This window comes from Panulirus ornatus, chromosome 37 (assembly GCF_036320965.1).
Source record: "Panulirus ornatus isolate Po-2019 chromosome 37, ASM3632096v1, whole genome shotgun sequence".
Lineage (NCBI taxonomy): Eukaryota > Metazoa > Arthropoda > Malacostraca > Decapoda > Palinuridae > Panulirus > Panulirus ornatus.
In genome coordinates this window covers 5,648,173-5,667,333 of record NC_092260.1, presented here as the reverse complement: position 1 = coordinate 5,667,333, position 19,161 = coordinate 5,648,173, and the positions used below count along the sequence as shown (strand labels likewise).

Sequence of the window (19,161 nt, the reverse complement as noted above, 5' to 3'; positions counted from 1 at the left end):
ATTCACTGGGCACCAATCACTTTCCTCTCTTCTTACTCGTACACATGCCTCACATCTTTGATAAAAACTTTTCATTGCTTTTAGCAACTTACCTTTTACATCATATACTCATAATACCTTCCACATAACATTTCTATCAACTCTATAGTATGCCTTCTCCAGATCTATAAATGCTACATACAAATACATCTGTTTTTCTAAGTGTTTCTCAAGTACATTCTTCTAAGCAAACACCTGATCCACACATCCTCTACCACTTCTGAAACCACAATCCTCTTCCCCAATCTGATGCTCTGTACATAATAATAATAATGATAATAATAACAAAAGTCATGGCTAGAATGAGCCAATACCCTCTAAAAGTGTCACTGATCACCACCATATTATCAAAGATATCCCCAGATGCATTAGTTCTCAAGAAACAGCAAAGTGCGGAACTGACAATCCTTTTATAAAATACAAAAAAAAAATAGGATACAGATCTAATATCTTCAATGGCCAAAAGTGAAAGAAAATACTACCAATGGATGTGAATAGTTAATCAGTCCATGTAGCAGGATCTAGAGTAAGTACATAATAACGGTGGTTAGTTGCTTGGTACTACCTCCCCTTTATGCCATGACATCATAGGCCTGGACATACTATATAGCTGCTAATTTCTATGAATGTGCAGCTGTTTATCTCATGATCATTAAAGTGGTCAAAGAGGGATTCTTGAAGGAGACATTCTATTTTTGGGGAGTGATACTATTTACCCCCTCCAATGCTCAGTAAGCTTGTTCATAAATAAGAGAATTCAGCAATTGGTCTGGTCAAGTTTCTTTTTCTAAAGTGTTTATGACTATGAACAACATACAGTGAGCAATGGTAAAAATATCACAAGGAGTACTACCTGGTTATTTACCTGAGTGTCCTGGTCCATACAGGGTATTAATGTTTTGACTAGCATGAGTTGGGGAAGCACAGGAGGATGGGTTGCGAGGGGGTAATGGGGGAGCAGGACCCTGGGGCCTACCGGACCCAACACCAGGTGGAGCTGGAGCAGGCCTGGCAGGGCCTAATCCAGGGTAAAGGCCTCCCCCTCCCCCACCACCACCTCCAATACTTCCTCTGCTACTGGGATCCACACTGCCAAAGGGGAAGATAAGAACCATATTAGATTTTCTATAATAGTACATTGTAAAATGTTTCAAAATTAGTCAGTTCTATAATGCAATTAGTTTCTCCAAAATGAGATTCAGTGAAGGGGCCAAACAAGGAAATGGCAACAGAAAGAGATGAGGTGAGGAGGAGATGGAATGAATACTTTGAAGGATTACCGAATATGTTTGATGATATGGTGACATGTGGGATGTTTGGATTGGAGTGAGAGTCACAGCAAGTGGTCTGGTGTACACAATACAGGTGGTGAAAACCTTGTGTAAGATAAAATGTGGCAAGGACGGTTCTACAGTTGAATTTTTCAAAACAATGAGGGTGACTGTCTTGCTAAGTAGTTTTTTGGATTATCAATGTATGTACAGATAACGGTGAGGTGCCTGAGGCTTGGCCAAATGTATGCATAACACACTGCATAAAGGCAAAGGGGACAAAAGTATGTGTTCAAATTACAGAGTACAAGTTTGATGAGTCTATCAGGTTAGATGTATGTGAGAGTGGTGTCTAAGAAGGAAGTGGCATGCAAAGAGCATCAGAATCAGGAGAAACAATGCAGTTTTTGGATTGGTAGTTGTTTGGATCACATGTCTGCTTTGAAAAATGTGGATGAAAATACTTTAAGGAAACAGAAGGAATTGTATGTGGCATTTATGAATCTGGAGAAAGTATATAATAAGGTTGATAGAGATGCATCATAAAAGGTGTTAACAATATGTGGTGAGATAAGAAAGATATTTAGAAGCAGTGAGTTTTCATCATGAGAGTAAATGTGTGTACAAGTAGGTAGAGAGGAGAGTGAATGGTTCCAGGTGAAGGCGGGTTTGCAGCAAGTGGCTATTTAATCTGTTTATGGATAGGGTGGTGAGCGTGAAGTGAATACATAAGTCTTGGAGAGAGGGTCAGGTATGGTCTTCTGGGGGTGGGAGGCCCAAGAGGTGAGTAAGTTGTTTGCTGATGTCATGACACTAGGGAACGATTCAAGTCAGAAACTGCAGGACTTGGTGTCTGAGTTTGGGAGTGAAAGGAGAAAGTTGAGAATAAATATAAAGAAAAGCAAGGTTATTAGCTTTAGCAATAAAGAGACAGATCACCTGAGGCGTGACACTGAAAGGAAAAAAATTGATGGAAGTGAAGTGTTTTAGATACCTGGGAGTGAACATGGCAGTGATTGGAACCATGGAAGTGGAAGTGAATTACTGGTTGGCTGAGTGGGTGGGTGATTTTTTTTTTTTTGGGGGGGTGGGTGGGTTTGAAGGTCTCCAGAGAAATGTGGATGGGATGTAGGAAAAGAGAAGTTGATATCTGGGAGGGTAAAGATGGTCATGCTTGAAAGTACAGGAGCCCTGGCAGTGTTGCATGGATACAAGGGATGGGCTATAGATGAGACTGTATGCAAGAGGGTCAATATGTTGAAAATTAAAATGTCAGGAAAATATTTGATGTGAGAAGGGTTGATCAGGTAAGAAATGATAAGGTATAAGAGAGGTGTGGTAATAAGAAGGGAATGGATGAGAAAGCCATAGAAGATGAGTGAAGAGAATGAGAGAGTAGAGGCTGACAAAGAAGGTGCATGTGTTATAATTGATAGGAAAAAGAAGAGGGAAAGTGAATAGATGCTGGAAGGATGGGGTGAGTTTGGTTTTGAGTGCTTGGGGCCTGAACATGCAGAGAGTATAAAGTGTACACAGGATTGAGTGAATTAGAGCAATGTGGTATACAGGGGGTGATGTGCTCTCAGGGGACTGAACCAAGGAATATGGAGCAGCCAGTGCAACCTTTGGAAAGGTCTTTCAGGAATGGTTGTGGATAGAGGTTTTAGTGCATTACACAAAACTAAAGAATGGATGTTAACTAATGAGGTAATTTCTTCATCTGTCCCTGTCACTATCACGCTAATGCAAGAAATGGTAAAGAGTATGAAAAAACCATAATGCTCAAGTACTTAAGTTAAACATGAATGCAAATGCAGTAGGATTCACAAAGTCTGTCTAATTAAGCATCCAGATTTAACATACTCAAACATGGTGTCTCCTCAAGCACATTTTCTCCACCTGTTGAGTTTTTAGTTAACATCTGGAGAGCTTTTTCTTTTAACAGAGAATTCTGATCCTCCTTAAATGAGAAAAATCTATTAGTTTTGTTAGTGACATGGATATATTATCAGCCTTGACATAAAACTGGATGTGCCAATATGATATGTCATGGTCGATGAAATCCTGTCAATAAAGTACTTTATTTTGTCACACGATAATTTTCAATGTATTTAACTTCCACACAGAATAACATACTATACTGTAGGTAAGAAAAAAATTTCTAAAATATTCTTTCTGAAACATTGAGATTCATAAACAGGTACTTTTATAAACACAGCAAAATGCTCAAGTCTTTAAGATATAAAGAGTCTTAATGCTGTGGCATTCATAGGGAGTTCATCTTTCCACACATTTAGATTTAATATAACTAAAAAACATGACATGTCACTTTTCTCATGTTTTCCCTGACCTGTTTTGGGGTGTGGCTTAGATCAGAGGTACAACTATTTTTTGCATGAAATATGTCCAAAGCTCAGTCTGCAGCTTATAATAAAGGGCAGCTTATATATGAGTAAATATGGAAGTTTTCACAGTTTCTATTTATTCATTTTATTATTCATAACTGCTGTTTCCTGCATCAGCAAGGTAGTGCCACGAAACAGATGAAGAATGGCCCATCCACTTATATACACATATACATACATAAATGCCCATATATGCACATATACATACCTATTCATATCAACATATACATACATGGACATATACATATATACACTTGTACATATTCATACTTGCTTGCCTTCATCCATTCCTGTTGCTACCCTGCCCCACAGGAAACAGAATTGCTAACCCCTGCTTCAGTGAGGTAGCACCAGGAAAACAAACAAAAAAAGCCATATTTGTTTACACTCAGTCTTTAGCTGTCATGTGTAATGCACTGAAACCACAGCTCCCTATCCACATCCAGGCCCCACAGACCTTTCCATGGTTTACCCCAGATACTTCACATGCCCTGGTTCAGTCCATTGACAGCACATTGAATCTGGTTACCACATCGTTCCAATTCACTTTATTCCTTGCACACCTCTCACCCTCCTGTATGTTCAGGCCCTGATTGCTCAAAATCTTTTTCACTCCATCCTTCCATCTCCAGTTTGGTCTCCCGCTTCTACTTATTCCCTACAACTCTGAAACATTTATCCTTTGTCAATCTTTCTTCACTCATTCTCTCCATATGTCCAAACCACTTCAAACCCTCCTCTGCTCTCTCACCCACACTCTTTTTACCTCCACACATCTCGCCAACCCTTTCATTACTCACGCCATTAACCACCCCACACCACATATTACCACCAAACATCCCACTTCCAACACATCCACTCTCCTCTGTATAACCCTATCTATAGCCCATGTCTCGCAACCATATAACATTATTGGAACTACTATTCCTTCAAACACACCCAATTTTGCTTTCTAAGATAACGCTATCTCCCTCTACACATTCTTCATTGCTCCTAGAACCTTACTGCCTCCCCTACCCAGCTGCTAAGTCCACTCCCAGATATCAAAAACACTTCACTTCCTCCAATTTTCCTCCATTCAAACTTACATCCAAATTAACTTGTCTCTCAATCCTACTTTCATACATACTGTAAACTTTTATTTACATTTTCCACAACTTATATTTTCCACCAGAGTGAAACTCTCTGAAACACTTGCCAGCACATATAACAATAACCCTATCTATAGCCCATGTCTCGCAACCATATAACATTATTGGAACTACTATTCCTTCAAACACACCCAATTTTGCTTTCTAAGATAATGCTATCTCCCTCTACACATTCTTCATTGCTCCTAGAACCTTACTGCCTCCCCTACCCAGCTGCTAAGTCCACTCCCAGATATCAAAAACACTTCACTTCCTCCAATTTTCCTCCATTCAAACTTACATCCAAATTAACTTGTCTCTCAATCCTACTTTCATACATACTGTAAACTTTTATTTACATTTTCCACAACTTATATTTTCCACCAGAGTGAAACTCTCTGAAACACTTGCCAGCACATATAACAATAACCCTATCTATAGCCCATGTCTCGCAACCATATAACATTATTGGAACTACTATTCCTTCAAACACACCCAATTTTGCTTTCTAAGATAATGCTATCCCCCTCTACACATTCTTCATTGCTCCTAGAACCTTACTGCCTCCCCTACCCTGCTGCTAAGTCCACGAACCTTACTGCCTCCCCTACCCTGCTGCTAAGTCCACTCCCAGATATCAAAAACACTTCACTTCCTCCAATTTTCCTCCATTCAAACTTACATCCAAATTAACTTGTCTCTCAATCCTACTTTCATACATACTGTAAACTTTTATTTACATTTTCCACAACTTATATTTTCCACCAGAGTGAAACTCTCTGAAACACTTGCCAGCACATATAACAATACCACACTCATACAACATGTAAAAGCTAATTTTCTATTTTGTTCTCTTCCAAAATGTACCACACATGAAAGTATTGTGAAATACATACCTTGGCTACTTGGAGCATAGATACCACTACTACTGGGTTGCTGAGGATGCTCTCCCATGATGGTCTTACCCCTCCTTACATTATCCCACTAAAATAACTCCCCAAGTCATCTAATTTTTCACATTTCTCATGTTATTCTTCTTCACACAAGAATTCTTCCCCACTGCTCAGGTCTTACAGCAACCTATTAACTTCTGTGGGATCACCACATATGCATGACCTCAGCTCAACAGCTGTGATGGGAATTTGTATGGGTAAAGGAAAACAGAATCTTTTCCCACATCTTCCTGGTGACAGAAGAGACCTCTAAAGGCAACTAATGCTACAGTAAGTCAGAGGGAGGAAATGTTAAATCATCATGTAATGATGCGAGAAGTTCTCTATGGACCACCAGCTGAAGACAGGAACAGTACATGGGTTATCAGTAAAATATCCTATGGTGTTCTAAGCCATTTTTGTACTCATCAGGTATATACTAATGATGTCATGGCAAAGTAGTATTCAATTCACATCCCTCTTACTGGCAAAACACGTTCATATCCCACTCACTGACAGTCAGCTTGTAAGCAAGAAATCATTTGACAAACATCATGGTTTGTGCACAGTGATACCCCATCATTTACAGCCTCTAAATATGTGCAGACAACTCATTAAGTATGCATGGAATGTTAAAGATACTAAGGGGGATACATAACATAAAATCATCATGAAGATCCGATTGACTTAGGAGGTATGATAACACAGGTCAACAAAATTTTCATCTTTTTTGTCCCACAAACTAAATTGATGGATCTTATAGTACTTTTTCTGCTGAATTCAAATAAGTTTTTTTATGTTTTTCTATCTGGCATGGTCTTTAAGTAGAAGCAATCAAATTCTACAATAAGTGTATATTACTCATTCATAAATAAGGCCAGTATTACACTTAAAACTTACCCCTAAAATCTAGAAGTGTATGATTTTTGGATATATTTAGCCACAGGGACATCCCTCCTTAGTGTCTAGCAGTAATCTGCTAGCATAAGAGGAGCTCCACTTTCCTTGGTACTGCTTTTCCATGACCAAAATGTCCCGGTGAAATATTTCACCATGCCCATCACTGACTGACTCAAGATTTTCTGGGAAAAAGTCCAAGTGCAAATCCCAAAAAAAAAAAAGAATTTTAGGCTCATATTGCACCCCAGTGCTTTATATGAAGCCAATAGATCTTTTACAACATCACAGTAGCTTTCTGATCTGTGATTCCCCCCACATTTTGCAAACTCTCTTAAATGACAACCATGCAGTTTCTTCAACTTCATTTAGCTCTTCACCAAACTTTTCAACTCGAAGCAGTTCCCTGATCTGAGGTCCTATAAAATACCCTGCAGATTTTTGCATTACTGAGAACTTAATGTGGAAAGGAGGCAGATAAATTTTCTCAGGATTAACAAGAGAAGGATTGATGACAGTCTTCTTCAATGGAGTCAATGATGTTCATTTTGGCCACACTTTATTTAATGATTTTTCTTGTCCTGGATGTCCTACCCACAGAGGAAACAACAGAACTATGTGTAACCAAGCTGCATTCCAAGTAAAAGTGTCACAACCTTGAGGTCACTGCATATATTCCACTTAAAATCCCCATACTTAATCTTTTCCAAAAGAAGTCTCATATTATCATACGATTCCTGCATGTTGGCTGCATGAGCCAGAGGAATGGAGGGGAACTTATTTCACTTCATTCTGGAGAAGATTCCAGCCTTCTAACCTCAAATTTATAGAGGGGAACTTATTTCACTTCATTCTGGAGAAGATTCCAGCCCTCTAATCTCAAATTTAAACGTTTGGCTTGCTTCTTAGACAAATTCAAATAGAAGACGAGATCATTAAGATCTTGACTCAGCAAATGTGGTCCACTTGAAGAACAGCTTGCTCCAAATTTTGAATCCATACTGTCCTCTATTTGGTCTACTTTCTCATCGTCACTCAGTGTCATGTTTCTTAGGGGGCCCTAGCACAGGAAATTCCTGAATGTGAGGTACTGGCCTCATAGCAGTTGGTAAATTAGGATATCTAATTGTATGCTTAGATTTTGATGTTATACCATTTATATTTGTCAGACAGAAGTAGCACCGAAGTGTGATCTTTTGGTTCTCTCCAAACCATAGGAAAGGCAAAAGGCGTATGGCATGAACCTTTTGCCTGTGCTACAAGGAGCCTGACACGTGACACAACAAACACAGGGAGCTTAACTTTTATCCTGGTCACCCACTTTACAGCATTTTCTAATGAGGGGGTGTGAAAGAATGTTTTAGTGATATGAATGTCAATTCATCTCATATGATTAAATGGTGAATCATCCTAAGTTGTGTAATAGGAAAATGAGGGGCCAAAATGATTGACTTTACCAGTTGTGCAGTTAGCAAAAGATTGATCATGTCAGAAAAGGGAAGAAATAATTAAATTCATTAGATGGAGATTCTTTTCATTTATGACAAACAAGATTTAATAAAAGGAGACAAATTAGAACAATTTCCTTTTATAAAAGTATGCTTGGCTCTCCAAAGAACATCTCTGCAATGAAAACAGGCAGAAATGAAAGCAAAGTGGGTTACAGGGTAAGGGAAGAATTTCAGGGTCCAGTCCACACCATCCCTGAGGTGAGATGCATCAGAACATGAGCAATTAACTCCACAGTTGAGGAAAAAGGTGGATTATAGGACTCCATTCCCGCCAAGATATTATCTGCTATGTGTTCAGCACAATATACAATGTGATGGACAGAAAGAAAAACTTTCTTAGCACTTCGACTGAGGACAAGAAACAGAGAAACATGCTTGTGACTCGATAATAATCCAAGGGAAGGCATGATTATCTAAAAATGAAGTGTGAGGCAGGCTAAATAAGTCAGGAAGTAACTTGCAGTGCAAGCTGGGGTCGTCTGAGAAGTTCAAAAAGCAACATGGTCTGAACAATATCCATATACACAGAAGTTCAAAAAGCAGCAAGTTTCAACAATATCCAAATATGTAGAAGTTCAAAAAGCAACATGGTTTCAACAATATTTCCCAGCAAATATTGTCCCAATGCCTCTCTCTTCTCTTTAACTAATAACCTTACTTCTTCATCCCACCACTCACTACCCTTCCTAATCTGCTCACCTCCCACGCTTCTCATGCCACAAGCATCTTTTGTGCAAGCCATCACTATTTCCCTATATACATCCCATTCCTCCCCCACTCCCCTTACATCCTTTGCTCTTACCTTTTTCCATTCTGCTCTCAGTCTCTCCTGGTACTTCCTCACACAGGTCTTCTTCCCAAGCTCACATACTCTCACCACTCTTTTTACCCCAACATTCTCTCTTCTTTCCCAAAAACCTATACAAATCTTCACCTTCGCCTCCACAAGATAATGATCAGATATCCCTCCAGTTGCACCACCTCAGCACATTAACATCCAAAAGTCTCTCTTCCAAGCACCTATCAATTAACACGTAATCCAATAACGCTCTCTGGCCATCTCTCCTACTTACATACGTATACTTATGTATATCTCTCTTTTTAAACCAGGTATTCTCAATCACCAGTCCTTTTTCAGCACACAAATTTACAAGCTCTTCACCATTTCCATTTACAACACTGAACACCCCATGTACACCAATTACTCCCTAAACTGCCACATTACTTACCTTAGCATTCAAATCACCCATTACTATAACCAGGTCTCGTGCATCAAAACTACTAACACACTCACTCAGCTGCTCCCAAAACACTTGCCTCTCTTGATCATTCTTCTCATGCCTAGGTGCATAGGCCTCAATAATCACCCACCTCTCTATATCCACTTTCAGTTTTACCCATATCAATCTTGGGTTTACTTTCTTACACTCCATCACATACTCCCACCACTCCTTTTTCAGGAGTAGTGCTACTCCTTCCCTTGCTCTTGTCCTCTCACCAACCCCTGACTTTACTCCTAAAACATTTCCAAGCCACTCTTCCCCTTTACCCTTGAGCTTTGTTTCACTCAGAGCCAAAACATAGACGTTCCTTTCCTCAAACATACTGCCTATCTCTCCTTTTTTCTCACCTTGGTTACATCCACACGCATTCAGACACCCTAATCTGCTCATCCTCCTCAAAGGCTCAGACTAGGGGTGTCTAAATGTGAGTGGACGTAACGAAGATCTGGAGAAGGCATCTGATAAAGTTCATAGAGATGCTCTGTGGAAGGTATCAAGAATATATGGTGTGGGAGGTAAGTTGTTAGAAGCAGTGAAAAGTTTTTATTAAGGATGTAAGGCATGTGTACGTGTAGGAAGAGAGGAAAGTGATTGGTTCTCAGTGAATGTTGGTTTGCGGCAGGGGTGCATGATGTCTCCATGGTTGTTTAATTTGTTTATGGATGGGGTTGTTAGGGAGGTGAATGCAAGAGTTTTGGAAAGAGAGGCAAGTATGCGGTCTGTTGTGGATGAGAGAGCTTGCGAAGTGAGTCAGTTGTTCGCTGATGATAGAGCGCTGCTGGCTGATTCAGTTGAGAAACTGTAGAAGCTGGTGACTGAGTGTGGTAAAGTGTGTGAAAGAAGAAAGCTGAGAGTAAATGTGAATAAGAGCAAGGTTATTAGGTACAGTAGGGTTGAGGGACAAGGCAACTGGGAGGTAAGTTTGAATGGAGATAAAGTGGAGGATGTGAAGTGTTTTAGATACCTAGGAGTGGATTTGGCAGTGGATAGAACCATGGAAGTGGAAGTGAATCATAGGTTGGGTGAGGGGGCGAAAGTTTTGGGAGTGTTGAAAAAAGTGTGGAAGTCGAGAACGTTATCTTGGAAAGCAAAAATGGGTATGTTTGAAGGAATAGTGGTTCCAACAATGTTATATGGTTGCGAGGTGTGAGCTATAGATAGAGTTGTGTGGAGGAGGGTGGATGTGCTGAAAATGAGATGTTTGAGGACAATATGTGGTGTGAGGTGGTTTGATTGAGTAAGTAATGAAAGGGTAAGAGAGATGTGTGGTAATAAAAAGAGTGTGGTTGAGAGAGCAGAAGAGGGCGTTTTAAAATGGTTTGGTCACATGGAGAGAATGAGTGAGGAAAGATTGACAAAGAGGATATATATGTCAGAGGTGGAGGGAACGAGGAGAAGTGGGAGACCAAATTGAAGGCGGAAAGATGGAGTGAAAAAGATTTTGAGTGATTGGGGCCTGAACATGCAAGAGGGTGAAAGGTGTGCAAGGAATAGAGTGAATTGGAAAGATGTGGTATACCGGGGTGTCAATCCATTGATGTAATGTCAATGGATTGAACTAGGACATGTGAAGCATCTGGGGTAAACCTTGGAAAGTTTTGTGGGGCCTGGATGTGGAAAGGAAGCTGTGGTTTCGGTGCATTATACATGACAGGTAGAGACTGAGTGTGAACGAATGTGGCTTTTATTGTCTTTTCCAGAGAAACTGGAAATAAAGAGAGGGTTTTAGATATCTGGGAGTGGACTTTGTTGCAGATGGAATCATAGAAAAGGAGGCAAAGGTTCTGGGAGCATTGAAAAACGTGTGGAAGGCAAGAACATTATCTTGGAGAGCAAAATTGGGTATGTTTGAAGGAATAGTAGTTCCAACAATGTTATATGGTTGGATGTGGTGGAGATGAAATGTTTGAGGACAATGTGTGGTGTGAGGTGGTTTGATCCAGTAAGTAATGAAAGGGTAAGAGAGATGGGTGACAATATAAAGAGTGATGTTGAGAGAGCAGAAGAGAGTGTGTTGAAATGGTTTGGAGACATGGAGAGAATGAGTGAGGAAATATTGACAAAGAGGACATATGTGTCAGAGGTAGAGGAAAAATGGAGAACCAGGAGACCAAACTGGAGGGGGAAGGATGGGGTCAAAAAGATTTCGAGCGATTGGGGACTGAACATACATGAGTGTGAAAGGAGTGCAAGGAATAGAGTGAATTGGAATGATGTGGTATACTGGGGTCGAGGTGCTGTCAATGGATTGAACCAGGACATGTGAAGTGTCTGGGGTAAACCATGGAAAGGTCTGTGGGGCCTGGGTGTGGAAAGGGAGCTGTGGTTTCGGTGCATTACACATGACAGATGGAGACTGAGTGTGAACGAATGTGGCCTTTTTGTCTCTTCCTGGCACTTCTTCTGGCACTACCTCGTTGGTGGTGCAGGGGGGATGCTATTTCATGAGTGGTGGGGTGGTGATGGGAATGGATGATGGCAGCAAGTATGAATATGAACATTGTGTATATATGTATATGCCTGTATATGTTATGTATACATTAAAATGTATACTTATGTATACGTGCGTTTGTGGCTGTTTGTGTATACATGTGTACGTGGGTGGGTTGGGCCATTCCTCGTCTGTTTCCCTGTGCTACCTCGCTGACGCAGGAGACAGTGTTTAAGTATAATACATAATGAATAATATATATGGATTAAACCAGGGCACGTGAAGCGTCTGGGGTAAACCATGGAAAATTTTGTGGGGCCTGGATGTGGAAAGGGAGCAGTGGTTTTGATGCATTATTACATGACAGCTAGAGACTGAGTGTGAATGAATGTGGCCTTTGTTGTCTTTTCCTAGAATTACCTCACGCACATGAGGGGGGAGGGGGTTGTTATTTCATGTGTGGCAGGGTGGCGATGGGAATGAATAAAGGCAGACAGTATGAATTATGTACATGTGTATATATGTATATGTCTTTGTGTGTATACATATGTATACGTTGAGATGTACAGGTATGTATATTTGCGTGTGATGTATATACAAGTGTAAGTGGGTGGGTTGGGCCATTCTTTTCGTCTGTTTCCTTGCGCTACCTCGCTAACGTGGGAAGACAGCGACAAAGCAAAATAAATAAAAATAAATAAAATGAAATGTATAGATATGTATATGTGCATGTGAGGACGTGTATGTATATACATTTGTATGTGGGTGGGTTGGGCCATTCTTTCGTTTGTTTCCTTGTGCTACCTCGCTAACGCGGGAGACAGTGACAAAATATAATGAAGAATAAAATAAAATGTATGTGTATATAAGTGGATGGGCTATTTTCTATCTGTCTCCTGGCACTAACTCAGTGATATGGGAAACAGTAATCAAGTATAATAATAATCGGGGAGAAAGAATACTTTCCACATTTTCCCCACGTGTCACAGAAGGCGACTAAAGGGGGTGGGAGCAGGGGGCTGGAACCCCCCTACCCCTCACTGTATCTAAATTTTTTAAAAGGGAAACAGAAAAAGGAGTCAAGCGGGGAGTGTTCATCCTCCTCTTAGTCTCGGATTGGGGTGTCTAAATGTGTGTGGATGTAACCAAGATGAGAAAAAAGGAGAGATAGGTGGTATGTTTGAGGATAGAAACCTAGATGTTCTGGCTCTGAGTGAATGAAGCTCAAGGGTAAACGGGAAGAGTCCTTTGGGAAAGTCTTGGGAGTAAAGTTAGGGGTTGGTGAGAGGACAATAGCCAAGGAAGGAGTAGCACTACTCATGAAGTGGGAGTTGAGGGAGTATGTGAAAGACTGTAAGAAAGTAAATTCTAGATTGATGTGGGTAAAACTGAAAGTGGATGGAGAGATGGGTGATTATTGGTGCCTATGCACCTGACATGAGAAGAAAGATCATGAGGCAAGTGTTCTGGGAGCAGGTGAGTGAGTGTGTTAGCAGCTTTGCTGCATGAGAATGGGTTTTAGTGATGGATGGTTGAGGGTATAATTGGTGCAAATGGGGTGTTCAGTGCTGTAAATGGAAATGGTGAAGAGCTTGTGGATTTGTGTGATGAAAAATGACTGGTGATTGGGAATACTTGGTTTAAAAAGAGAGATATACATAAGTATACCTATGTAAAAGAGATGGTCAAAGGGCATTATTGGATTACATGTTAATTCGATAGTTGTGTAAAAGTAAGACTTTTGGATGTGAATGTGCTGAGAGGGGCAGCTGGAGGTATGTCGGATCACAATTTGGAGGAGGTGAAGATTTGTAGAGGTTTTCAAAAAAGATGGTTTTCACCATCATTTGGTAATTTATGTATGATGTAATTTCAGGATATAATTTGCAAGGGTATGTTATGTATTATAAATTATAACATAAAATGCATTTGACAAGTGTTTGTGAGTTGGCATCACTGGGCTGCAAATTTTTCCTTAAAATCTGATGCCTTAAGAGGGTGGAGAGAATAAAAGAACTTGGAAATGAGACTTGTGTGAGGAAGTACCAGGAAAGATTGAGTGTAGAATAGCAAAAGATAAGAGCAAATGATGTGAGGGGGAGTGGGTGAGGAATGGGATACATTGAGGGAAGCAGTGATGGCTTGTGCAAAAGATGCACATGGCATGAGAAAGAAGGTTGGTGGGCAGATTAGAAAGGATCAAGAGTAGTGTCTCTCAATGTTCTGTCCTGTCCCCAACACATTTTCTCCTTCTCCTTTTCAATGATTCCCTATCTTCCACAAATAATCCAATGCACTCATATGCTGCTGACTCAATACTGCATTCATCCACATCCTTCAATTCTGCTCCCTCTTCTTTCATTCAATCTGCTTCTCATCTTGACATAGCTTCCTCAATAAACTCAGACTTGGACGGGATATCTAAGGGGGGTACACAAAATATTGTGAAGTTTGATGCCTCCAAGACACAGTTTCTAACCAACTCCATCAAAAACACCTCACAACTCTTATCTCTCCTCTGACAGTTCTGTAATTCCACCTCTTGACTCAATGAACATATTTGGTATTACTGTAACATCCACTCTTTCTTGGAAACCTCACATTACAGGAATACCTAAGTCTGCCTCTAAGAAACTAGGTGTCCTGTTTAGATGTCAAAAAGTTCTTTTCTTCTGAACAGTTGCTCTGTTTATGAATGGGAATGATTCATCCTTGTATGGAGTACTGCTCTCACATCTGGGGCAGTTCTATCTCTGACACAGTTCAGTCGAAAGTAGTTCCCAGGCTAACTTCCAAAATTGACCCTCTTGCCCTATGCTGATGTTGGTTCACTTTCCCTCTTCTATAGGTATTACTTTGGTTTTTGCTCCTAATAGCAGGCTGCTTGTGTGGCCATAGCACTAGCTAGACCACACAATACTTGGCAAGCTGCTGCATCACATGATCATTGTGTGGCCATTGGCAACTTAAGGGTGGGCCATACTGACAAATGCTTTTTTCCCTACAGGTCAAAGCTTAGGAATTCTCTACCTTCTCATTTCTTTCCCAATAAGCATGACCTGGCACATTTCAAAAGGCATGTTTTTCACTTCCTCCAAAATTTGTAAACATTTTCCCTCATCTTTTCTTTTTCCATTTCATAAATTTCTCTATAATTCAATTAAGGCCTGACCCTCATGTGGACTTTTGTTCATGCCTTAAGAAAAAAATGGAGGGAATGGGCATCAGAGATATTAATAAATAAATATACAGATTGACAGAAACATTAGGTACAAGTAATGGCTGGATCACAGGCATACACATTAGGTATAAGCAGTCGTTATGAACTTGGGTAGGAGCCTATGAAACACTATGCTGAAGTTGTCCAATGCCAGTGGCATGCTAAGGTGAGGCACAAAAAATTAGAAAGCAGCACTGGAGATCAGAAATTAAGGAGACTCTATTTCCATGGCCACCTCCTCAAGGGAGTTCCAAAGGGAATAAGAGGCATCAGAGATACAGACAGCTAGACATATAGATAGAGAGATAGGGAGTAGCAGGATAAACGGTAGTGATAAATAAGATAAAAGGGGAATTGCATAGTGAATGGATGAGATTGAAAATGCTGAAGAAGAAAAAGATACATGATATATTGTTCAAAAGTAAGTGGAAGTTCAGTAAAGGAGGTGTAAGATGTGTAAGCAGAATGTTCAGAAGCTGAGAGAAGAAAGCAAAGAAAGAGCATATGAAGATTTTGGAAATTAAACTGGAAGGAGATGAAAGAGGAAGGAAGTAGACATAAGTGTAAGAAGTAACAGGAGTTGATAAATCAAAATGAGGTAGTGAAAGGAAATAAAAAAGAATATTTCTGAGGTGAAATGAAGATGGAAAAAATATTTCAAAAACTGAAGAATGTGGAGGAAGGTGAGGCAACAGTTGTTATATGCATATACATACAAAAATGTATACATATTCATACTTGTTTGCCATCACCCATTTCAAATGCCACAATGCTCCAAAGGAAATAGAATAAATGCATTAAGAAAAAATGATACATAAACATGTTTTTCCTCTCTCCACACCCAATTGCCAACCCGTTTCAGTGAGTCAGTGTCAGGAAACAGATGATGAAAGGCCAACTTTCTTCACATCCATACTCAACTTGTCATTTGTAATGCACTGAAATCACAGCTCCTTATCAATATCCACAAATTACAGACCTTTCCCTGGTTTACCCCTGACATGTCAAGGGCTCTGGTTCAGTCCATTGACAGCACACTGACTCTATTATACCACATTGTTCCAATTCACCCTACTCTGGGCATGCCTTTCACCCTCTTGCTTGCACGTTCAGGCCCTCATCGCGCAAAATCTATTTCACTCCATCCCTCCATCTCCAAGCTTGTCTCTCTGTTCTCCTTGCTCCCTCCACTTCTAACACATATGTCTTCTTTGTCAACCATTCCTCACTCATTCTCTACAAGTGTCCATACCATTTCAACACACCTTCCTCTGCTCTCTTAACCACACTCTTTTTATTACCACACATCTGTCTTACCCTTTCATTACTAACTTGATCAAACTATCTCCAACCAACATTGTCTTCAAATATTTCACTTCTAACACATACATCCTCCTCCAAACCACCCTATCTATAGCCCATGCCTCGCATCAATGTGATATTGCTGAGACTACTAATCCTTCAAACATACCCATTTTCACCCTCTCAGATAACATTCTCTTTTTCCAAACATTCTTCAGCTCTCCAAGATTTTGCTCCCTCCCCTACCCTGCGACTTCCTTTCACTTCCATGGTTCCATTCACTGCCATTACCACTCCCACATATGTAAAACACTTTACTTCCTCCAATTTTCTCATTCATCCCTCAACCCTGCTAAACCCATTAACCTTGCTTTTATTCACATCTGCTCTCAACATTCTCCTTTCACATACTATTCCAAACTCAATCACCAACTTCTACAGCTTCTCACTCAAAACAGCAACCAGTGCTGTAACATCAGCAAACAATAACTTACTGACTACACAGGGCCTCTCATCTCCTACAAACTGCATACTTACCCCTCTCTCCAAGACTTGAATTTACCTCCCTAATCACCCCATCCATAAACAAATTAAACAACCATGGTAACATCACATACCCTTGCTGCAGACCGACCTCCACTTAGAACCATTCACTCCCATGTCTTCCTACTTAGAGACATGCCTTACACTCTTGATAAAAACTTCTCGTTGCTTCTTGCAGCTTTCCTCCTACACTGTACATTCTTAAGACCTTCCACAAAGCAACACTATCAATTTCATCATAAGCCTTCTTGAGATCCATAAATGCCACATACAAATCCATCTGTTTTTGCATTCTCCAGATCCATCTGTTTTTCTAAGTATTTCTCACACACTTTAATTAAAGCAACACCTGATACACCCATACCGTATTACTTCCAAAACCAGACCATTCCTTTCCAACCTGATGAATTGTACATGCCCTCACCCTCTCAATCAATATCTTCCCATGCAACTTACCAGGTATATGCAAAAAACTTATACCTCTGTAGTTTCAACACTAACCTTTATCCCCCCCCCTTTGCATTCCACCAATCCCCAGGAACCTCAACATGATCCATACATACACTGAAAATCCTTACCAAACAATCAATAACACAGTTACCCTTTTTCCCCCCAAAGTTCAACTGCAATACCATCCACTCCAGCCACCTTGCCACATTTCATCTTCCACAAGGCTTTTATCACCTATTCTCTCTTCACGAAACCACTCTTCCTCACTCTCTCACTTTGCATGCTAACCTGACCAAAACACCCTACATCTGCCATGCTATCATCAAACACATTTAACTATCCTTCAAAATACTCACTCCATCTCCTCATTTCTTCACTACTTATTATCACTTCCTATTTTACCCCCTTCATCAACGTTCCCATTTGTTCTCTTGTCTTTTTCACACATCATTTACCTCTTACCAAAACATCTTTTTATTCTCCCAAAAGTTTCCTAATAATCACTCACCTCAACTCTCATTTGCCCTCTTTTTCAACCCCAGTAGCTTCCACTTGACCTTCTACCACTTTCCCTTGTACATCACCCAATCATTTGCAATCTTTCCCGATAAGTACCACCCCAAGGCAACTTTTTCCCTCTTCACTAGCAACTTTACTTCTTCATCCTACCACTCACTACCCTTTCTAATCTGCTCATCTCTCATTTTTAGCATGCTACATGCATCTCTCACACATATCATCACTGCTTCCCAAAATACATCCTATTACTCATCCACTTCCTTCACTTCATTTACTCTCACCTTTTGCCATTCTACATTCAATCTCTGCTGATATTTCTTCGCACAAGTCTCCTTTCCAAGCCAACTTACTCCCAATACAGTTCTCCCTGACATTGTTTCCTCTAAGAAAATCTCTACAAATCTTCATTCTCACCTCCACAAGATTTGTAGATTTGTAGATTTGTACATTTACATTGAAAAGTCTCATTTTTACATGCCTATCAATCAATATATAATCTAATAATGCCCTCTGACCATCTTTCCTACTCATATACATATCCTTGTGTATATCCCTCTTTTTAAAACAGATATTCCCAGGCCCTGTCCTTTTTCAGCATATAAATCCCAAAGTTGTTCACTATTTTCAATCATAACATTGAATACCCCATGCACTGCAATTACATCCTTAACTGTCATATTAATTACCTTTGCATTTAAATCACCCATCACAAATACCCGGTCCCTTTCAACAGAATTGCTGAAACAGTGCAAATAGTAAGAATATACACTAACCCATAAGGAAGAGGTGATGAAGTTTGGGCAACAGGTTTGTTATACTGTGGTGTTGGTGCTGGCCCTGGCTTAATACAAATACACAGACCATTCATCTCTCCTACTAGAGAAAACCCCTCAGGTGCAACTTTGGAGCGACTCAAGATGATGATATCTGTTATGGTCTGTGTTGCCATGTTACGCGGTACTTGTTTGTAACAAAGCTGCTTCTTCTTAAAGGCCTTCTGACCTGCAAAAAATCCCCATCATTAATATTCAAGTGTGACATGCAGCTGGTTTAGAAACATCATCAATCACTCATTACAAAAAAGTGCCTGCTCAACTACACACGACATCTTTAATCTTTAACTTAACTCCCTTCTCCATGGCACAAACAAGATCAAACAGCCTCACAGCTCACTCACATTCACCATCTTGCATTAAGTACCCTCAACGTATGTCCCATGAGGCAAAGT

General features: G+C 40.1%; 1 protein-coding gene across 1 annotated transcript in view; it reads right to left on the bottom strand.

Annotated features, from left to right (window-relative positions):
- Mvb12 (multivesicular body subunit 12-like Mvb12) overlaps positions 1–19,161 on the bottom strand; it is a 189,840-nt gene that overhangs the window by 74,322 nt on the left and 96,357 nt on the right. The window contains exons 4-5 of the mRNA XM_071683745.1: positions 18,707–18,935; positions 905–1,128 (exon numbers count right to left, since the gene is read on the bottom strand). Of these exons, the coding sequence (XP_071539846.1) occupies positions 905–1,128; positions 18,707–18,935 (453 nt within the window). The remainder of the gene's footprint in view (positions 1–904; positions 1,129–18,706; positions 18,936–19,161) is intronic.